This window comes from Muntiacus reevesi, chromosome 2, assembly GCF_963930625.1.
Source record: "Muntiacus reevesi chromosome 2, mMunRee1.1, whole genome shotgun sequence".
Taxonomy (NCBI): domain Eukaryota; kingdom Metazoa; phylum Chordata; class Mammalia; order Artiodactyla; family Cervidae; genus Muntiacus; species Muntiacus reevesi.
In genome coordinates, this window is record NC_089250.1 from 275,617,298 (window position 1) to 275,640,706 (window position 23,409).

The window sequence follows — 23,409 nt, forward strand, 5'->3', positions numbered from 1 at the left end:
TTTTGTTGGAAAAAGGCACATGATGATACTTCTTCCATGCAGGTTAGTAGTTTATTTATATTTTTCTGGTTAGCTTGTACTCTGTGAAAATTCATCTTGCTGCACAGGTATGAGGTATGCACTTTTCTGTACATATCTATCATGCTTTGAAAAGTTTACTGAAAAACTAGACAACATTTCATCCACTAGCAATGAGTAAAGGGCACTGAATGCACCCCCACTGTCACAGTCCATAGAGACTTAAAGTGCCCCTGGAACCAGAAGACACCTCTAGTGCCTGGAGGGATTCCACCCAGCATCTACATCCTGTGGTTAAGATGACCCAGCACCCGGGGTGTTCTTATCAAGAGTCTGGGAGGTGGAGGCTGCCGGCTGTTGCTCACTGTTTTCCAAGCTGTGTCGGATCCCGTATCCAAAGTATATGATAAATCCTAGGAGGAAAATGAGACAATGAAAAGGAAAAGTAGGAGCTGCACCCAGTTACAAATGCCCAAAAGGCCTCCTCTTACGGTGGCCAAGACAGTTTAGGGGAGATGCTGTAGAAGAGTATTGGGTTCAGTCCCTCAAGCGGTCTCTTCTTACCAATCACATTCCAGACTCCAAATTGGGCCCAAGTCCTAGAGGTCATCTGTATCATCAGGTAAACGTTCACAAAGATGCTCACCAGTGGGAGGACAGGCAGAGCAGGGACCTGTGGGCAGAGTCAGTTCATCCCTGAATATACCCCAGGTGTCTGAAAGGGAGATGCGACCCCACGTGGGTGAGAAGACCAGTCCTCAGGATGCTCATATTGTATATGTATGTATATGTATATGAGTGCCTGCTCATATTGTATATGTAAAGAACCGAGTGTGGACCAGGGAAGGGTTTTAACAACTCTTCTTCCCTGGTACAGCAAAGGATGATTAAACAGATTTTTTTAAGGATCTCTTTATTTGACTGTACTAGATCTTAGCTGCAGCAGGTGGGATCGTTCATCTTTGCTGCACACACTGATCTTTAGTTCCACCCTGTGGGATTAGCTCCCTGACCAGGGAGGGAACCTGGGACCCCTGCATTGAGAGGTCAGAGTTTAGCCACTGGACCACCAGGGAAGTCCCAGTGAAGGATGTTTAGACCTAAAGCACACAGACTTCCTTCACTCAAGGTGCATACTTTAGGCACATAAGGTCACCTACCTTGAAGTGAAGAGCAGTGAGGCTCTGGGGCTGCCTCCAGATGATGACCGTGACCCCAGTGATGAGCAGCAGCAACAGCACAGCCACTGTTGAGAGTCCGGGGTCTCCAGAGAACACCTGGCTGGGCCACTGGGCCAGGATCAGGCTCAGGATGGTCAGCAGGAGAACTGCAAGGGTCAAGGTGGAGGAGAACAGAACAGGTTTGACTCCAGAAGCCGAAGATGTCAAGACCTTGGGCACACTCCTCCCCAAAACTTCCCACATCATGAAGGGTCATCATATCTCCAGCATTCCTCAACTGATGAGATACACATTTCCACCTTATCTTGTCAATTTCAGAATACCACCAGAGAGAGATCTCCCACAGCTCACCAAGCAGGAAGGCACATCCATAGACAATCTGGCCAGACGTTCGGGTGGGGATGGTGCTGGTAGGGTGACAGAGACTCTTGAGAATCTTTGAGGTTCCCACTTCAGGTGCAGTGTCCAAAGGACTTGTTTCAACTACAGACTCCATCTCAGTTCCTTTCTCTGTTTTCTTGGTCTTGCTTAAATTCTCATCTGGCTGATATCTGAATTAGAGATATCAAAGCAATGTCAACAGCAGCCCCTACTCATCCAACTCACACAGCCTATTCCACATTTCTGCTGCCTGAATGCAGAAGACAGTTCTCTCCTCATCAGTCCCGAGTGTCCAAGACCCCCCACCCAAGGTGTCGTGGGGTCTCACCTGAGGACAAGGACAGAAAATGCCACCAAGGAGTAAGCAAGCAGGGTCCCGATGGACATGAGGTCCACTAGGTCACGGAGCTCGAAGAGTAATGCCATGACCCCTAGAAGGAGGGCACACGGGTATGCGCGGGGAGTGAGAACACAGGAGAGATATCCAAACTAAGAAAATTGATCAAAGAAGGCATGGCCATTATTTCTTTACCTGCAAGAATTCCAGAAGCCAAGGTGGCCATGATGGGGGTACGGGTGCGGGCGTGGATGCAGGCAAGTCCCCGGAAAAGGAGCCCGTCATCTGCCATCGAGTAGATCACACGGGGCATGGGGAACATGGAACCCAGGAGGCTGGCAGAGACAACGAGGACACGTGTGGGGATGTGGAGAAGCAGGAGAGACCAGGGCATCCACTCACTTGTCTACACAGGGCAAGATTTCTTGCTCTCTTTTTCTCTCAATCCCAAGGGCTGGGATACCCGAGCATCTGACAGTAGATGGGGAGAAACCTGTGTCACTGACCTGGATGTAAGAGCGCAGAGGGTGCCAACAGCCACCACATATCTGGCAGCATCCCAGCCAATGTGGAGAAAAGCCTGTGGCAAGGGGCTCGCAGGATGAATCTGGTAGTAGGGCACCATGAGGGTGAGTGAGGCTGAGACACCAAAGTACGCCAAAAAGCAGATGAAGAGTGAGATCACGATGCTCAAGGGGATGGACCGCTGGGGATTTCGGGCTTCTTCCCCTGCAGGATTGGCGGAAGTACTGGGTCAGGAAACATGCCAGGGTGAAAGCACAAATTCCCCTTTCCTGTGGAACCTCCAAAAAAACCCCCTACACCCAAGCGCAGCCCAGTCCATGCCCACACCCTGGATGGGACCATGACCACATTACCTGTAGTAGCAATGACATCAAAACCGACAAATGCGTAGAAACACGTAGCTGCTCCTTGGAAAATCCCATCAAAGCCAAAAGGCATAAACCCTCCGGCACCCAGAGGGCCCGAGCTATGGTGAGAGGAGCAAGAAGGAACATGGGTGAGCTGTGTTCAGCCATCACTTCTGGACTCTTCCCTTCACACCAGTAATCCTGGGCTCCAGGAGCCCCATCACCTGGATTCCTCAGCCCAGGTCTCTTTAGTCTCCACCACGTTCCCATCTCTGCACCCTCCTAAGAGAATGCATTACTAAGGCCCAGAGAACCCTCCTAACCTAGAGGAATCATTGGATCCAGATATGTTCGGTTTGTAGTCCTCTTCCGTGAGCTTCCAGTTGTGTGGGTCTCCCTTGATGATTCCAGAGATAATGATGAAGCTGAGAACCAAAAGGTTCAAGCCTGTGAACACTTTGTTAACCAGGGCCGACTCACCAGTTCCTACAACCAGTAGTCCTGTGAGAAAGATGGAATATGAGACATTCAAAAGTGGTTACGAGGGACTGGGGTCCTGAGGAGGTGGACAGTGACTGCTCAGTGGGTACAGGGTTTCCTTTTGTTGTGATGGACATGTTTGGAGGTAGATGGAGGTGATGGTTACAGAACACTGTGAATATACCAAGTCCCACTGAATTGCACACTAATTTCTTACTGTGGCTATCATCTCCCAGTAGGCAGATCTATCAAATCATCAGGTTGTACACCTTAAACTTAAAAATGTTGGATGTCAATTATATCTCAATAAAGCTGGGGAGAAGAATAAAATGGTTGATCTAAAAAATAAATAAATAAAAATAAATAAATAAAATGGTTGATTTTATGCTATGTAAATTACCTCTTAATCTAAAAAAAAAAAAAAAAACACAATATTTGATCTCAGTATAGAGGAAGAAACTTGTTGGTCTAAGTGAATGGTTCTCAGCGGGGTGATCTTGTCCCCCAAGCCACTAGCACTGTCTGGAGACATTCTGATTGTCACAGTTTGGGGGGAGGGCGGGCATCACTGGTGTCTAGTTAGTGAAGGCCAGGGATGCCACTCAACACCTGACCAAGATTTAAAACAACAAAAACAAAACCCAGGGACTTCCCTGGTGGTCCAGCACTTAAGACTCTGTACCTCCACCTCAGGGGGCAGAGGTTTGACACCTGATAGGGGACAGAGGAGCTTGGCAGGCTACAGTCATAGGACTGCAAAGAGTTGGAGGTGACTGAAGCGACTTAGCATGCATGCATGCAGGGGAATTAAGGGGCTTCCCAGGTGGCACTAGTGGTAAAGAACCTCCTGTCAATGCAGGAGATGCAGGTTCAATCCCTGGGTCTGGAAGATTCCCTCGAGAAGGGAATGGCAACTCACTCCAGTATTTTTGCCTGGAGAGTTCCATGGACAGAGGAGCCTGGCGGGCTGCAGTCCACGGGGTCACAAAGAGTCAGATATGACTGAGAGATTTAGCACATACACACGCATGCACAGGGGAACCAAGATCCAGCATGCATTGCAGCACAGTAAAAAAAAAAAAAATCAAATGCAAAGGACAGTCCCCCACACTTACGAATGATTCAGCCCAAACTGTCAGTATTGCCAACGGTGGGAAACAATGGTCTATATCTCACCTTCTTGTCTCTCATATCCTAGAACCTTCAATCCAGTCATAATCCTCCCACCATTTTTCCATACCAAAATTTTCCCACCCCAGCTCCCCCGTCCACACCCCACTCTTCCCATCCTATCAGTGACCCCTATCTTACCCGTGAGCAGCAGCACCAGGCCCAGTGCAAAAAAGTCTGGGTACTTGGCCAAGAAGTGGGGCACATGCAGAGAGAAAGTTCCCTGTAACGCCTGAGAGATGTGGTCCCCTATCAAGCTGTCAAAGGCGGAGCTCCAGGCCCTGGACACACTGGCGGTACCTGCCGGAGCAGAAGATAAAACATTCATTGAACCCCTACCTGGTGTCATGGGATGTCTTTGGGCAGGGGGAAGGGCTGGGGAGAAACATACAAAATGTTCTAATCTCAAAGAGATTCTTTTCACCTGTTGGGAAGAGTAGACTTGGATGATCCACAAAATAGATCAACTGTTTAATGTTTGAAGATCAATGTTATGCAAAAAAAAGAAAAGAAAAGAAAACAGGTTATTGGGAGCAGGAGGTCTGGGAGATGAGGGTTGAAATGTTCAATCAAGTAGCAGAGGGAAATCCCGTGAAGGCAACAGCTGAACAAAGACCCTAGATATGGTGAAAGGATGAGCCTGTGGGCCCTGCCTCCCTCTCACACACTTCCTGCAGTTCCCTTCCCTTCTTTGCTCTGGGTCCATCCTTTAAAGATAACAGGAGAGAGCTGAGAAGAAGGGAGCTATGAGGTTTGTCTGCCTCTATGACCCAGATCTCCCCGCCACCACCAAGGTGGATAGTTAAGTTCTCATGAAAGAGTGAACACCTAAATCCCCGCTCCTAGTTTCTTCATCTTAAGCCCCACACCTCCCCACTCCCCATCGACTCACCGATGACATAGGACAATATAAGATTCCAGCCAGTGATGAAGGCGCATAGCTGTCCCACGGTGACGTAGCTGTAGAGATACGCAGAACCTGAGCCTGGTACCCGGGCCCCAAACTCGGCATAGCAGATCCCGGACAACATGGAAGACAGGGCGGCCACCAGGAAGCAGATGACGATCGCTGGTCCAGCTTTATCCTTGGCCACCTCTCCAGCCAGGATGTACACGCCAGCCCCCAGGGTGCTGCCCACACCCAAGGCGACCAGGTCGAGGGTGTTCAGACAACGAGACAGGCGACTCTCAGACTCCTCTATGGGCTCCAACGGCCTCCGGCGGACCAGCTTCTGAGCAAACTGGCGAACATACTGACGCAGCATCCTAGACGGAGTTGAGGAGGTTACGGTCTGCTGAGAAAACAAGACACAAAGTCATCAAGGAGGTCCATCCGCCCTTGGCCCTGGGCGTCCAATTCCACAGAGCAATGGGGTGATGAGGGGCAGGTGGCGAAAGGACATGTGGGGCAAGTTCTCCATCCCTGAGCATTGCTGTTTTTCAAACATGTTTTTCAAACTTTTGATATGCTTCAAAGTTACTGGAAGTGTTGCTTGAAGAGAAGTGCGAAGGAGAATACTACTAAACATGCCACTCCCTAAACATGCCACTTTGCCTTGTGGATTGTTTTGAGCCGAAGGGAACCAAGACCCAGAAGATTCAGAAAAATCTCCTTGCTTAGGCTTACGTTAGTCTCCCTTAACTGATCAAAATCATTTAGATTAGGGAGTCTATGGCAGGAAGAGAGCTGTTACCAAGATAACTCTTTATCTCAGAAAGACTTACCTGAGTAGCAATCACTTATTTACCAACCTTCCCATCTTTCTGCGGGTTCTCTTCCCCTTGAAGCCTCAGATCCCCACCCCCTTTCTCCTTACCTCCGGGGAACCTTTAAACCTCAATTGCTCGTCTTTGAACCTCAGCATATTTCTGGGACTCCCATACATAGGAGTTTATTTAATATGTCTTGTATAAGTTTAATGATTAGAGCTGGCAAAAAACCTACAAAGAAAAGCTTCCCACCCCTGCAAAAAAGCAAATGGTGGCAACCCACTGCAGTATTCTTGCCTGGAGAATTCCACGGAGAGAGGAACCTGCTGAGCTACAGTCCACGGGGTCACAAAGAGTCAGACACGACTGAGTGACTCACACACAGAGAAGCAAAATCTCTCAACAAAGAGCCTGGCACACAGTAGCTGCTTAAATGGTATTAGCTAAATGGGTAAGAATGCTGGATTTTTGTTCTTCTTTTTTTACTCTTTTGGCCCTGCAGCATAGTTTGTGGGATCTTAGTTCCCTGACCAAGGCTCAAACCCACGCCGTGTTCACTGGTCGCAGGGAGTCTTAACCCCTGGACCACCAGGGAGGTCCCAAGAATGTTGATTTTTAAAGCAAAATCAGCCAGCTCTGCTGGTTCAAATCTGGCACTGTGATGTGTGGCTTGTTTGACTTCCCACAGGCTACAGACTGCTGTGTGTGCTGTATGTGTCCCCCTTTCTCCTATAAAACAGAGAAATTATTAGCATCACTATTCCCCCCTTCCCTATTATGTGTGATATGACAGTTGAAGGGGCTCAGTGATCAGAGCAATGAAACCAAGTCCCCCAGTAACCCTCCCCTGCTGACATTATGATTCATCGCTCCACCCAAAACTTTGCTCCCTTTCTGGTCCCAGTCCTATTCCCCTCGGGGAACCAAAAAAAAGGAGGCCCAGGGGGTAAAGACTAGGGGGAAGAGATTATTAGGAAGTTTGGGATGGACATGCACACACAGCTGTATTTAAAATGGATAATCAACAAGACTCTACTGTACAGCTGCTCAGTGTTACATGGCAGCCTGGATGGGAGGGGAGTTTGGGGAAGAATAGATACATGTGTATGTATAGTTGAGTCCCTTTGTCTACCTGAAACTATTACATTGTTAATCATCTATATTCCAATAAAAAAGCTTTAAAAAAAAAAAGGAAAAAAGGAGGGATTCAACTCAAGGAGGACCCTGCAAAACGCTTCAGGTACAAAAGTCTCTCCATCATCTCATTTGTTTGTAGACAAACGATTTAACCTCCGAGGTCTCACCTGAGTTCCAAAAGGCAGATTCCACAGTACTAATTAGAGAAGTGATAGAGAAAAAGTAGCACCAAATCGTCTCCAAGGGAAAAACAGCTTGATGTTCTTATTTGTTCCCCAGGCTCTAGGTAAATAACGCAGTGACTCAACCATTTTTTTTGCTCTCCTAGAAAGAAGTTGAGGGATCCCAGAGATCTTGATTTGCCAGTTTACCTTGCAGTAAACACACAGATCAACCACAATCCCTAATGACCCACTGAGTCACAAAAACGCTGACAGGATGCTTGCAACTGAGCTCTTACCAGGAAGCTGAAATCACAAAGACCACCTCCTCCCTGGGCTCCCCAGGTGGCTCAGTGGTAAAGAATCCACCTGCCAAAGAAAGAGACTCGAGTTCCCTGCCTGGGTCAAGAAGATGCCCTGGAGGAGGAAATGGCAAGCGGCTTCAGTATTCTTGCCTGGAGAATCCCGTTGACAGAGGAGCCAGAGTCAGACACGACTGAGTGACTAAACAGACTATGTGTCAGGCACAAGATTCCACACACGTCTCACACTCCACCCATCTCTACACCAAGGATCCCCAAACCTGAAGCTTTCTCCTCCACGGCTTGCAGAGTGACAAGGAATTGGAACTCTGCTTTGGGGCAGAAAGCAGATGGAATTCGCAGGGAGGGGCAGGTTGTGCCCCAGCTCGGTCAAAGCCTCAAGCCAGAGTGCCCTCCCAACTGCCGGGAGAGAGGGGACTAGCCTTCATTCTGGATCAGAAATGGCAGGATTCTGTTTCCTGCTGCTCTGGGGCATGAAATGTCTCCTCACTACATGGCTCCACAGGGTTAGGCTGATTCAGAGACCACGAGTCACCATCAGGGGCTTCCACCCCTGATACTCCAAAATCCAAGGTTAGCATTTTGATTGAGTCATTAGAGTCTTGGCTCTTCAAACACCCCTGTGCCTTTGAACAAGTCATATATTTCTCTGCACCTGTGTTTCCTTCTTGCTCAAACGCTGCTGGTGAATACTTTAGCCCTGGTAATAGGAATATAAATGGTGCAGCGGATGCTGATAAAAAGTATGTTTTTTTCCAGGGATTTTAAGAGTCTACCTTTTAGTGCAGGGGATACAGGCTTAATCTATAGTCAAGCAATAAGATCCACATGTCCTGCTGTGTAGCACAACCAAAAAATAAATTCAGTCAGTTCAGTCACTTAGTTGTGTCTGACTCTTTGTGACCCCATGGACTGCAGCATGCCAGGCTTCCCTGTCCATCACCAACTCCCGGAGCTCACTCAAACTCATGTCCATCGAGTCAGTGATGCAATCCAACCATCTCATCCTCTGTCATCCCCTCTCCTTCTGCCTTCAATCTTTCCTGGCATCAGGGTCTTTTCCAATGAGTCATTTCTTCAAATCTTTCTTTAAAAAAAAGAAAAAGTATGGTGGTTCCTTCAAAAACCAAAAATGGACTTACCATTATGATCCAGCAACTTCCGCTATGGGTGTATACCCCAAAGAACTGAAAATAAGGTCTCAAAAAGATATTTGTACACCCAATGTTCATAGCAGCAGTATTCACAGTCGCAGAATTCACAGTCTCCCAGAAGTCCATCCTTAAAGGAATGGATAACCCCTATACAGACAGTGGAATATTACTCAGCCTTAAGAAGGAACTAAAGAGCCTCTTGATGAAGGTGAAAAAGGAGAGTGAAAAAAGCTGGCTTAAAACTCAACATTCAGAAAACTAATATCATGGCACCCGGTCCCATCACTTCATGGCAAATAGATGGGGAAACAATGGAAACAGTGACAGACTTTATTTTCTTGGGTCCTAAAATCACTGCAGACTTTGACTGCAGACTTGAAATTAAAAGACACTTGTTCCATGGAAGGAAAGCTGTGACAAACATAGACAGCATATTAAAAAGCAGAGACATCAGCTTGTGACAAAGGTCCATTTAGTCAAAGCTGTGGGTTTTTCAACAGTCATGAATGGATCATAAAGAAGGCTGAGCGTTGAAGAATTGACGCTTTCGAACTGTAGTGCTGGAGAAGACTCTGGAGAGTCCCTTGGAGAGCAAGATCAAATCAGTCAATCCTAAAGGAAATCAACCCTGAATATTCATTGGAAGGACTGATGCTGAAGCTCCAATACTTTGGCCTCCTGGTGAGACGAGCTGACACTGGAAAAGACTCTGATATTGGGAAAGATTGAGGGCAGGAGAAGGGGATGACAGAGGATGGTATCACCGATTCAATGGCCGGGAGATTGTGAAAGACAAGTCAGCCTGGCATGCTGCACGCAGCCCACGGCGTGGCAAAGATTTTGACATGACTGAGCGACTGAACGACAAAGAAAGAACAGGAAAGGGAACTCTCTGGTGATCCAGTGGTTAAGACTCTGGGTAATCACTGCAGGGGTGACACAGGTTGGACCCCTGGTCTGGGAATTAACCTCCCACGTGCTGGTGCATTAGGTGGTGGGGGCGGGCACTGGAAGGGAATTCTGATACAGGCTACAACATGGAAGAACCTTGAGAACCTCATGCTAAGTGCCTTGTGCCAGTCACTAAAAGGCAAAAACTGTATGATTCCACCTCTATGAAGTACCTAGTCAAAGTTACTTGACTAGAGACAGAAAGCAGAATGGTGCTTTTCCAGAGTCTGGGGTAAGAGGGGAATAATGAGTAATCGTTATGGGAGGACACGTTTCAGTTTTACAAGAAGAGAAGAGCTCTAGAGATGGGCTGCCCCGTAATGTGACTATACTTAACATTACTGAGCAGGAAGCTTAAAAATAGTTAAGATGGCAAATTTTACGTCACTTGGTATTACGTGTATTTCTGTTGTTGCTTAGTCACAAAGTCACGTGCAGCCCCATGGACTGTAGCCTGCCAGGCTCCTCTGTCCGTGGGATTCTCCAGGCAAGAATACTGGAGTGGGGTGCCAATTCCTCCTCCAAGGGATCTTCCCAATCCAAGGATAGAACCCACATCACCTAGTTGGCAGGCAGATTCTTTACCACTGAGCCAACTGGGAAGCCCCTACATGTATTTTTACCAATGTTTAAAAAAAAATTCTGCCAATGATAAATAATAGAGCCAGCTTCGCAGAATTGCTGGGTGTAAGGAACCTGAGAGTGATTTAAAGTAAATCACCACACAGCCCTCCTCCATAGGTACCAAACTCTAGACGATTAAGTCCCTTATAGTTGCCCCAGGATCCATAAAGGAGGAACCTACAGCAGGAATGGACAGTACAAAGGAGACTGAAATCAGTGATGCACATGACATAAATCCTACATAAGAGCAATCTTTACTAGTGTTTGAACACCAGTGAAAAAATTAATCTCAGAGCCTCCAGATCTGATGCAATCTCCTCCCCTGCCCACCTCTCCTCACACAAGCTTATCAACTCCTAACTCCTTCTGCTCTCTTCTGGAAAATGGGTCTTTCCACCGTCCAGCTGGAGCCAACTGCACACGTGGGTGGACTTAAGAGCTGTCTTTAGGTGAGGGTTCAGTCGTTTTCGACTGTCTGCGACCCCACGGACTACAACCCGCCAGGCTCCTCTGTCCATGGGATTTTCGAGGCCAGAATACTGGAGGGGGTTGCCATTCCCTTCTCCAGGGGATCTTCCCGACCCAGGGATGGAATGGTCTCCACCGTCACCAGCATTGGCAGGCAGGTTCTAGACTGCTGAGCCACGTGGGAAGCTCTTAGGCTTTCAGGAGGTCTCTTTGGGGGATCTGAACTCAGCGCCCAGCATCTGACAGAGGAGGGGGTGACTCAGGACTTACCAAATCTTAGGAGCAGAGCCTGGAGCACGGGTATCGGTCAGCGTGGTTGAGTTTTAAAGCTGTGTAGGGTTGGAGCTGATAGATCTGGAAAAACCAAATCTGGGAACCCTCCCACAATAAAAAGACAATTCTTAAGCCCTGGGCGGGGATGGGCGGGGATGGGCGGGGCAAGTCTGTAGTGGTGCAGTCAGCCACTTCTCTTCTGAGCTTGCCCTCAGGGGACGGCTCTGAGATTCTTGAGTCTGCCAGTGGTAAAAATACACAGAACGTAAAATTTAGCCACTTTAGTCGTATTAAGTACCTTCACATCTTGTGCAACAGAGCCCCAGAACTTTTTTTCATCTGGCAAAACTGAACCTCTGTCCCCATTCAACCACAATTCCCTCTTTCTCCTCCACCAGCTTCTAACAATCTCATTTCCACTCTGTCGCTATGAATCTGACCATTCCAGGTATTTCATTTAAGTAGAATCACTTAATCTCACTTACCAGTATTACTCACATTGTAGCATGTGTTAGAATTCCCTTCTCTTCTCTCTCTCTTTTTTTTTAGCTGCTGGACGCGTGGCATCTTAGTTCCTCAACTTGAGATCGAACCTGCGACTCCTGCTTTGGAAACTTGGGAGTCTTAACAACAGAACCACAGGGAAGTCCCCCCCTTCTTTTTTTTAATGCTGAATAATACTCTAGTATATGTGCCTGCCCCACTGGCTTATCCATTGTTTGATCGTGGGCACTTGAATTGCTTTCATGCTTTACTTACTGTGAATAATGCTGCTAGGAACGTGGGTGTACAAAGCACCAGAGTGTGCTTTCAATTCTTCTGAGTATTTCCTCAGAGGTAGAATTGCTGGATCGTATGGTTCTAAGATTTTTATATCCTGTGATGGAGAAAAATGTTCACATACTGAGGTATGGGGGAGGCAATTTGGCTTATACATGGTTCAGCCTGAACTTTATGTGAACTAAGACAGCCTGTCAGACGCTCACAAGACATCGGCTTTAATCGTTGGGATAAAGAATGTCTGTCCTGAGTGTAAAGATGGACTCCCTCTTCTCATGGTGTCCATATTAACACTCTCTGGAAGATAAGGTTCCCTTCCCAGACACCAGGGTCCTGCTGTCTCACTATCTGTGTATGAAGTCTGTCTCTTAAGAAAACTTGAAGGAATACACTCTGTCACGTGTGATGTGTGTTCTTTGCTTGGATGAGGTGTAAGATTGTGCCAAATTGTTGGTCCTTTATTAGACCGGAACCTGATGGTCTGGAGTCGACGATGAGAGAGTGAAAGAAGGAAAAAGGCTAATATTCCCTGGGTTATGCAGCTGACTTTTGCGCTCCAGGGAATCAGCCAGAAATACAGAGAAAGAAAGAAAGACACGGGGACCCAAGCTCTGATGGAGCAAGGTGCTTTATTGAATTCTGTAAGAGTATGTATACCAGTAGCTTCTTTAGATAAAGATCAAGAGACCACACTTTACAACGTTACCAAGGAAGCAAGGAACAATAGAGACCAGAAGGCCAAGAGGCGATCCATATGAAAAGAGGGTCGTAAATAGTTACTTTTCACCGTTTGGAAAAGCTAACGAAGGAAATCCTTTGCAAGCATCCCATCTCTTTGATCTCCATCCTGGGAGAGGCTTGCCTGATCCTCTGGTCCCTGACAGGGACTGGTAAGGAACACAGGGCTCAAGAGAGGAAACAGCACACAGAAATCTTACTGTTAAATGCTTCCTGACAATTCCCCCTATTCTATTATATTTGTAAAAAAGGTCCTGACCAAATGAGTTTGGTTAGTATTAACCAACCTTATAGAAAGGCGACGATAAACAACAAATACAATTATCAAGACAATCACCAGAGTTACCTTTTCGGACTCGATGCTGTGGGTAATACTTTGAAACCATCTTTTTGGGTCTAGCCTAAACAATCGATCAGCGAGCTGTTTAGATAGCTAAAGTTTTCAAATTAGTGGAAGAGGGCAGACGATTGGAAAAAGTTTCAAAGATTTCCTTTTGCAGTAACTGTACATTCAGAGAGGCATTATCATGTAAATGAAATTTGATTTGTTCCTATTTGTAGGTACTATGATCGAAATGAACAGGAGTAACACAAAATTGGCAATTAATGCAAGTTGCAGAACATAAAGTCTTATTAAATTGCAAATTTCTTATGGCTATAACAAAAGGAAGTGGGACACAGGCCTGTATAAAATATGACTGATTATAGCCAAAGAAATAATTACTATGACCACGACTGGTCTCTGTGAAATGTCCGGTCTAAGTCCCAAGTTCTTCGGTGCTGGCAGCAAGTTTTCCGATATCCCATCGTTTAGACCCACTCTGTTTATCGAGGATGATTCGAGGAGGTGGTGGGGGGGGATGCCATTCCACCGTCAAGCCAGTCAAGAAGTCCTTTGTCGTGGTAATGTTTCAGCGTAGTGTTAGTAACCTTTAAAGCCACTTAAGCAGCATAATATATAATCTTTTCCTTCTTTCCCTAAAGTTTTAGTAGTATAAACATGGTTCACAGACAGAGAAAGGGCAGTAATGTCCAAAAGTCTTCTTTTGGAGGCAGGGCGAAAACCCAAGTTTGTCGGCATACGTTTATGCATAATTTTCCTGGGCCCAGGCAATGAAAGGGCTTCATAGCCTAAAGAAATGTGAAGGAAAAAAAAAAAAAGAAATGTGAATTAATTTTCCCTTTTCCCCAGGTTGTGACGGTCCCAGGGAGGGGGCATATGGGTGGAGTCATTGGTTGATGTGATCTCGCTTTTCTCCGTCCACTTTATGACCTATAATAAAGGGGGTGTTGGGTAAGAAAGTCCAGTTAAGTTTGGGTGGGAGGCACAGGCTAGCAGGAAAATGTATTCAGGACTCCGAGGCATTCCCTGTTGAGAGACCAAATTTTCAGCTTTATTAGTAAGGGTTTTTGTCTGTCCCCAAGAGGGGAGGTCATAGGGTTGATGCCACCGAGGCAGTGCTTTCTGGAGATCTTTAGAGCCACCATGGCCCATATTGGAATTTCTTCTTCCCAGGGTTCTTGTTGTTTCATTTCCATTTTGAATGTCGGGGGCCCCCTTGGGTCAAATTTTCCGAGGAAAAAGTTTGTTGGATCCATCTGGGGAAATACAAGCATACCCCATTCTCTGTAAGATTAATTTCCTAGATTTCTATTTTTTATTGAACCCGTCTTGGTACCAAATGGGCAGAGGAAGAGAAGTGTCCTTCAATTCCTTTAAATGTCTTTCTGCTCTTGTTAAAATATTTCCCTGTGGTAGGTTTAAAAAATTTTAAACAAATAAAGCTGTATTAACAATAGTTATAGGTTTAGAAAATATCTTATGTTGGAATCTAGTAAAGTCTACTTTAGATAAGGAAGACAGTAGTGTACCTGTGTATTCCCCCTTCTTTAAATTTTTTATTTGTAACTTTAGTGTGTGATGTGTTTGTTCGACTATGTCTTGTGTCTGTGGATTATAAGGAATACCTGTAATATGTTTAATAGAAAAAGATTGTAAAAATTGTTTAAAGTATCTAGAATTATAGGCAGGGCCATTGTCTGTTTTAATAGAACTAGGAGTTTATGGTGGAGGTTTCTATATTTTTTAATACAAAAACTGAATATATAGAATCAGAGACTATATTAATGGGGTAAGGATGTAGGCAAATAACTTGAATAAGAGCATATAATTCATTTTGTTGAGCGGAATGGAATTTAGTGTAAAAGACTTTATGTTTTTTAAGAGACCAGAATGAAGCCTTAGCGTTTTTAGTCCCATCTATATAAAAGAAATGTGAGAAATAATAAGTTCAGTGTTTTTGAAGAAATTCCACAGCTTACCAGAAGGATAATGAAATGAAAATTTTCCAGAATATTTTAGAAAAGGTAATTGGAAATCGATAGAAGTGTGTAGTGTGTTCTCAAATTTAGATTTGTTTGTAATAAAGTTTTATTAAAGTGTAAAAGAGATAGAGAAAGCTTCTGACATAGACATCAGAAGGGGGCAGAAAGAGTGCCCCCCTGCTAGTCTTTAGCCAGGTGTCATATAACTACTAGCAGTCTGCTAATTAGAGAAAAGAAATGTCTCAAAACTGAAGAGATTAGCACCAGGTCCCTCACTCACAGCATGTATTTTGAGATAACCTTGGCACCAGGTGAGTTGTCCCGGGCTACAAAATGATTGACATGAATCTTGAAGAAAGGCAGGTTTCCAAGCAAATACAGTTTCATTAACAGCTTGAGAACATTTGCATGAGTAAAATATACTGGTTTGTCAAGTGGGTTCTGAGGCTTAGGCAGAACCAACTTGAAGAAAGAATCTAGGGTAAATACATAGTACATTAACATAGTTTAAGACAAACATTTCCATAAGAAAAATGCACTGGTTAATTCAGGGTTTGAGAATAGTTACCTTCAGGTGAAACCAGGTGTCATTGTGGCAACACAGTATTTTAAGAGAAACCTCCTTTTAAATTTATATAGAGAAGAAAAAAATATCAAATTTAGATTTACAATCTTTGGTCCAATGCTTTTCTCTATGGCAGTGAGGACAGATTTTTGGAGGTTTTTATTAATTTTCTTAGGGCAGTCCCTTTTTAAATGGTTTTTATCTCCACATGTAAAGCATCCTTCATTTCTCTTTTTAAAGCAAGCAGCAATTATCTCAGCTAGCATTTGCATTTTTTGAGTTTCTGATCTTATATGGTGATAGGCCTTCAAATAATCAAAAAATAGTCCCTGTCTCACGAATTGGGGCTACAGCCTTTTGACATTCCTGATTTGCATTTTCAGAAACAATTTTTTTTAGTTGTCTTTTAGCTTTTTTTCTTTCTTTCTTTTCTTTTCTTTTTTTTTAAATTACAATATGGGCTTAGGGGAGTCGTTGCCAGAATCATTAGGTTCTATCAAGGGAGAGACTTCGGGATATGTGCCCTCCGAAAGGGGAGGAGCGCTTGGAGCAACCGGGGCAGGGTTAGTAGGAAAATTCTGAAATATCTTATGTTGTTCTAATTGGGCCTTTTGTAAGGCTTTATCGTCTAGTTCATATTCATGTAGTAAGTGTTCTGTCTGTTGCCGAATATCAGGAGGGCTAGAATTACCTTGAAATGGCAGAATCACAGCTTCAATGAGAGCCCATAGGGGCCAGAAATCTATTGGAATATTTTGTCCCTGTCTGATGGCTCGTTCAATATTCTCTTTGACCTGATGCCAAATTTCTAAATTAAAACTACCTTCATCAGTGAACCAAGGGTTACATTCAACCACTGTCTGAAGGCAAGCCTCTATTTGATGGCGTGAAACCAAAAATTCCTGAACTTTAAATAAGTGATAAAGTAAAGTAGAAAAGTGAAGGGGCTTTCAGCCGATTGACCCATGTCTTAGTACTTACCTCAATAGGCCCTCTGGGGTCACTCCGTCCGAATCTGCCAGGTGTACCAGGCCGTGTTCTGGGCGCCGCTTGTTGGTCCTTTATTGGACCGGAACCTGGTGGTCTGGAGTCGACGATGAGAGAGTGAAAGAAGGAAAAAGGCTAATATTCCCTGGGTTATGCAGCCGGCTTTCACGTTGCAGGGAATCAGCCAGACATAGAGAGAGAGAGAAAGAAAGACACGGGGACCCAAGCTCTGATGGAACAAAGGTGCTTTATTGAATTCTGTAAGAGTATATATACCAGTAGCTTCTTTAGATAAAGATCAAGAGACCAGAATTTACAAGGTTACCAAGGAAGCAAGGAGCAATAGAGGCCATAAGGCCAAGAGGCGATCCATATGAAAAGAGGGTCTTAAATAGTTACTTTTCAACCGTTTGGAAAAGCTAATGAAGGAAATCCTATGCAAGCATCCCATCTCTTTGATCTCCATCCTGGCAGAGGTTTGCCAGCTCCTCTCGCCCCTGACAGGGACTGATACCAAACTGAGGGCTCAAGAGAGAGAGGAAACAGCACACGGGAATCTTACTGTTAAATGCTTCCTGACACCAGATACCTCCTCCCTGAGAAGGTGCCTCCCAGACTACAACCCTCAATTTGACTCAAATAAAACCCTTTCCCATTCCAATCAGAATTTGTTTATTGATTATTTCTATGGACACTTGCATTCACTTGTTCATCAAGGACCCCGAGAATTAGGGGCTCTAAAACCGAAGACCCTGCTCACACTGTCCCTATCTTCTTGCACTACTTGACTCCCCACAGTCTGCACATCACTTGAGACACTCCAGTATGGGGACCCCAAAGCCCAACTAGACCCCAGCCAGGAGAAAGTGAGCTTAATGTCTCTGCTGTGAATTCAGACAACACAAGGATGGAACAAGCCTTGTACCTTCGTCCAGACTTGCACAAAGGATTGGAAAAGGATAAAGGGGGATGTGACTTGCTTCCCTTCTTCAAGGAGCTCTGTGTTGCTGGGAGGGCTGAGCACAGAGGCAGGTTAGGGGAACAGTGTGTAAGGGGTCAGGAGCTCTACACTTAACAGAAGGAGCAAAAATCCAGGAGCAAGTGAGGTGGGGTCACTGGTGAAGGGCTGAGAAGATTTGGACACACATCAAAATCACGGGACATAAGCCACTGAAGTGGGATTTAAATGCCAGAGTTGAGTCTTACAAGGCTTACCAGGTGACTGGGTGGTAAAGAATCCTCCCAATGCAGGAGACACAAGTTCAAACCCTGGATGGGGAAGATCCCCTGGAGAAGGAAATGGCAACCCACTTCAGTATTCTTGCCTGGGAAATTCCATGGACAGAGGAGCCTGGTGGGCTACTGTCCATGGGGTCACAAAGAGTGGGACACGACTGAGCATGCACACTTACATTATAATGTTGATGCTTTGGAAAAGTCAGCTACACAAGATGGAATGAAATTGCTTAACCTGTTGTGCAGAGTTTTAGTTGGTTGTGTGGGGACTCACGGGAAACCCCAGAGCTGGTTGAAACAATTATTTTAAGGGAAGACATTTGAGATGCAAGGGACATAGAGAGAAGCCTTCTCTGAGCCTCCCTTTTCTGACTCAAAGCAGAAAATTCTGGTTAAGTACAGCTGTCAGAAACTGCCTCTTTGGGGAGTGGCTGCTCCCAAGAGGTTGATGGTAAGTTAAACTATGACAATAACTATGCTCTCTTGGAGTTTTCCAGCCTGAAGAATCTGGAAAGCCCACTTACACCTGCAGAGATAGCATTATCACAAAGTATCTCACCTCATGTTTGTTCTCTCAACCTATTTGTTTTTCCTAAAGGAACTCATCGGAAAAAAAAAAAAAAAAAAAGAAACTCATTTGTTCTTCCCATAGAAACCTTTTCTCCCTACCCCCACCCACTACTCCCCTACTGAGTTGGGTGTTGTTTTGTCACTCAGTTGTGTCCATGTCCAACTCTTTCCGACCCGTGGACTGTAGCCCACCAGGCTCCTATGCCCATGGAATTCTCCAGGCAAGAATACTGGAGTGGGTTGCCTTTCCTTCTCTAGAGGATTTTCCCCATGCAGGGATCAAACAAGTGTCTCTTGCATCAGTAAGTGAATTCTTTACCACTGAGCCATATGAGAAGCCCAAGCTGGATATATAAACCCATAATTTGAATCATTTTAGCAAGTTATACCTTCTATTAGCGTCCATACAGAATTCTTTTCTCCTGTTAATTTTTTTTTTTTTTTTTTTGCAAGTATCGGTCATAGAACCTAAGAGGAGAGAGGAAACGTTTTTCTGCTCCAATAGTGGCAAGGTTTAAATGTTTCAGCAATGTGATGGTGCTACAGAATAAAATATGTGGCCAAGTTTAGGAAGTAGAGTCTAGAGTTCATCCATTTAACGGTGCCAAAGGGAGCTCTCTGTGCCAGATACTAAACCCTGATGCCAGGCATCAGACATTTAGAAGCAAAGAACACTGCCGACTTTTAACAACAGTGGGAATTTGGAGACACCTTATACTGAAATAAATTTCACATGGTTAAATGATTAGGCCATGCCACACAGCATGTGGGATCTTAGTCCCCTGATCAGGGATCAAATCCACATCTCCTGCATTGGAAGTGAAGAGTCTTAATCACAGGACCATCAAGGAAATCCTTAAGGATGATAACTTTTCAAAACAACTAGAATGTAATAGGAGAACCCATGCAAAGGGTTTAAAATAATATTGTTGCTGTTCATTCGCTAAGTAGTGTCTGACTCTTTGAGACCCCATGTACTGCAGCACACCAGGCTTCCCTGTCCATCACCATCTCCCTGAGTTTGCTCAAGCTCATGCCCACTGAGTCTGTGATACCATCCAACCATCTCCTCTTCTGTCACCCTCTTCTCCTCCTGTCCTCAATCTTTCCCAGCGTCAGGGACTTTTCCAATGAGTGCACTCTTCCCATCAGGTGGCCAAAATATTGGAGCTTCAGCATCAGTCTTTCCAATGAATATTCAGGTTTGATTTCCTTTAGGATAATATTAGGACAGAGATTTAAGCCTTGAGAATTTTTATGTCCAATGTCACATTGATCACATTGTATAGAATTTAGAAGATCCCAGTTGTCAGGCTGTTATGATTCATGTGAGGGTTTTTTTTTGTTTGTTTGTTTGTGTGATTTTTTGGCTGCAGACTTGTGGGACCCTAGTTCCCCAACCAGGGATCAAACCCAGGGCCTCGACAGTGAAAGCACAGAGTCATAACCAATGGACTGCCAGGGAATTCCCAACTCATGAGAATGCAACGCAGGTCCATCCCTGCTGCTTTCTCCTCACCCTCTCATCTCTCTGGTGTAATTTACCTTTGCATTGTATTCATCTCCTGGTTGCTGCCCAGACTTTCGCTAATTGTGATGAGTGAGGGCTGCTCTCTAGTTGTAGTGGGCAAGCTACCCTTTGGGGTGGCTTCTCTTGTTGGTGGAGCACCGGCTGTAGGGCCCATGGGCTTCAGTAGTTGTGGTTCCTGGGCTCTAGAGCACAGGCTCAGTAGTTGTGGTACATGGGTTTAGTTGTTCCGTGGCATGTAGAATCCACCTGGGCCAGGGATTGAACTCATCATGTCTCCTGCATTGGCAAGGGAATTCTTTACTATTGAACCACCAGGGAAGCCCTACCCCTATTATATGAATATCCTCTCTGCAAGGTGAATGAGCCACTACCACCATCTCTCCGCTGGTTTCCCAGCCTCATGACCTCTATCTCTTAAATAGTAGCATCTGTTCTTTTTCACATACATCCTCAAGTTTATGAAATTAGATCTCAGGTGTATAACCATGGTTGAGATTGGGTGCTTTGTGTATATATTCAGTTCAGTTCAGTTCAGTCACGCAGTCGTGTCTGACTCTTTGCATTAAATATGAATATTTTAACCTGAAATATTAAAGATTAAAATTTAAATATTAAATATTAGATTAAATATTAAAGGTTAAACCCTGAAAACACTGACCTGTGATTCACAAGCAGAAGACCTGTCCCCAGAGGCATACAATGATTTTTGTCTCACATCCTCTACTACATAAATGGACTCAGGTCTCCCCTGGTGGTCCAGTGGTTAAGATTCTAAGCTCCCGATGCACGGGGCCTGGGTTTGACCCCTGGTCAGAGATGTTGATCCCACATGCTGCAACTAAGACCCAGCACAACCAAATAAATATATATATATATATTTAAAGTAAAGAAAGATAGATGGACTCAGGCCATGTGCTCTTTTTGGTTTGGTTGCTTTCACTCGGTTTTGAGTTTGCAGGTCCTTCTGTGGGACTGTTGCATGTAGCTGAGATGACCCCTACTCATCACGGCAGTAGGGTACTACATCATGTCATCATACTGGACACCTTAAACCTACCCAGGGCTATTAGTCAATTGCATATTAGTAAAACTGAAAGGGAAAAACATGGCAATGTCACAGAGTACCCATAAATCACGTAGACTTTTTTTTCTTTAGCTCGTTTTCATTCTTTTTTCTTTGTACACACTATTGAAAATTCCTATCCTCTAATCTGTATATTACTTATTTATTTATTTTTGGCTGAGCTGGTTGACCTGCAGGATTTTAGTCTTCTGACCAGGGATTGAACCCATACCCCTACACTGGGAGCTTGGAATCTTAACCACTGGGCCACCAGGAAAGTCCCTAACTCACTTATACCCCGTGTGTACGTGTCTGAACCCACCACCCCAAATTCCTTGAGACTTACATGAACAAAGGAAGGGTAAATACAATCCCAATAATGCCATCATTCATGTGCCATGTGCTTAGACAGTTAAACAGCTAGCCAATATTCAATAAGCCTGAGGTTACACTCCGACAAGTACAGAAAATTTATGGCCTGTCTGGAGGAAGGGGTGATTAGTATATGTGTTCTTTTTATATGATCTTCAAGGTTCCCCTGTACAGAGGGGGTCTTATCCTTCTGTTGTCGTTTCCATAAGCACTAAACACAGAGTTCAGAGCCCACTGGAGAGGCGGCTGAGCGTGGTCAGCATGGACAGGCCTGAGATGGAGTCCAGGCCCTATGAATTCCTTCTTCATTCTCCCCTCTTGATGCTCCTAATTTCTGTAATGAGCATCATTTATTGTGATATATTATACCCTGGCCCTCCAGCCACCCACATGAGAGAACACTATCAACCTCTGGGTTACAAAATTCATAATACATTGTAAAATTCAGGGTCCACAAGGCAGAACTATCAAGGCAACTATAACAGTGGTAAATACAGTTTTCCACCAATCGCCTTTCACCCAAGATAGGACTGAAGTCCAGAAAGGAATGTTTTCATTTGACATTGCTTTTACCTGATTTTTCATGCCATCTAAAGCAGTCAATACATTGCCAGATAAGTCAGGAGTGTATACACAACATTCAACCTTAATTATAGAACAGGTCCCTCCTTGAGCAGCTGTGAGTATGTCCAAAGCCATTCTATTATGAATGACCACTTTTCTCATTTGCATTTGCTCTTCATTTAAGGTTTGGATGGCTTTTGTTCTATCTAGGAGGGCTGTTTTGTGAAATTAGTCAAGGCCTCTACTTTAATGTATCTGTTGTCCCTATAGAGGGTACGAATAAGGCAGCAATATACTCCTACCATTGAAACACAGGTCTTGTCCACCTAGCTTGTAAATAAGGTAGATTTACCAGGGCTTGCTGTAGGTTAGGCTTTTGTTACACTGGCATTTATATCAAATGTAACCCCATGACCTGAATCTGTTGACTGTAGGTCTTACACCAAGAGAGCAAGGAGAGGTTATGATTGACAAGAGAGAGGAAAGTCTCTTTTTGTCATCCCAGAAAAGAGCAGAGTGGTTTAAAATCTCCTTGGCAGAGTGGTGGCACCCGCCAAGGAAGTCCATCCATCACTGAGAGAGGATAGCCCCACATACCCAGCAGTTGGAAGTGTTGTGGAAGTCTGCATAGGAATGTGCCCATGAGATGAAAACATTGTCCTGAGTTGAAACAGAAGTTAAATTCAAGATCATGTTGATGAGGTCAAGCAGCAGGAGTTGATTGTGCGGCTTCATCCAGAGGGGCTCGTCCAGGATCTTCTTTTCCTTCTTCTTAAGGATGGCCTTAATCTCTCAAGGGTCAATGGGGTCCCTCTGTGCAGTCCACGCAGCGTTTTCTGGGTCTGTGTAGTATGTTTTCTTCACCCTTGTATGATGGATCCAAGGAACATATCTGCAACTTTAACTGCAGCAGGGATAGTTAAAATAACATAAGGGCCCTTTTGCCAAGGGCCTAGCACATCATTTCCAATCTTTGACCCATACTTGGTCACCAAGTATGAATCTGTTCCCCAAGGTGGAACGGCACCCTTTCTTGTACAAACTTAGTTACCCAATTTATTACCTTACCCAGCTCCATCTGCTGTGAAATCCTATCCCCCCTTATCTGAGGCAAATTTGTTAACACATGTTTTATAATCGGAGGGGGCCTCCCATACATAATTTCGTGTGGAGAATAGCCTTGGGACTGTGGGGTCATCCTGAGTCTGAGCAGAGCCATCGGAAGCAAGTCCACCCAGGAGCAGCCAGTCTCTCTGATCCACTTGGAGAGTCTCTAAGTGTCCGGTTGGCTCATTCCACCATCTCAGAACTCTGGGCCTATATGCAGTGTGCAGTTTCCACTTGATGTTTAAAGTTTTGCTTACTTGTACTAAATCAGCTACAAAAGCTGGGCCATTGACTGATCCAATGCTGGTAGGAAATCCAAATCTGGGAACCA

The 23,409-nt window shown here is 44.9% G+C and overlaps 1 protein-coding gene across 1 annotated transcript; it reads right to left on the reverse strand.

Annotated features, from left to right (window-relative positions):
* Window positions 1-223: 223 nt before the first annotated feature.
* LOC136158913 (cationic amino acid transporter 3-like) lies at window positions 224-11,343 on the reverse strand. Its single transcript, XM_065920760.1, has 12 exons — window positions 11,238-11,343; window positions 5,332-5,734; window positions 4,581-4,739; window positions 3,113-3,290; window positions 2,796-2,908; window positions 2,424-2,646; window positions 2,113-2,252; window positions 1,909-2,011; window positions 1,551-1,750; window positions 1,179-1,345; window positions 583-691; window positions 224-431 (listed from the first exon to the last, which is right to left on the reverse strand). The coding sequence occupies exons 2-12, from the start codon at window positions 5,702-5,704 to the stop codon at window positions 313-315; spliced, it is 1,884 nt and encodes a 627-aa protein (XP_065776832.1). The 5' UTR covers window positions 5,705-5,734; window positions 11,238-11,343; the 3' UTR covers window positions 224-312.
* Between the last annotated feature and the right edge of the window lie 12,066 nt (window positions 11,344-23,409).

Coding starts and splice junctions, on each gene's coding strand:
- LOC136158913 (XM_065920760.1), bottom strand. CDS start 5,704: ATGCTGCGTCAGTATGTTCGCCAGTTTGCTCAGAAGCTGGTCCGCCGG. Junction 2,647..2,795: donor TGATGTCATTGCTACTACAG/GTAATGTGGTCA, acceptor CCAATCCTGCAG/GGGAAGAAGCCCGAAATCCC. Junction 692..1,178: donor TCACTGCTCTTCACTTCAAG/GTAGGTGACCTT, acceptor CTCTGCCCACAG/GTCCCTGCTCTGCCTGTCCT.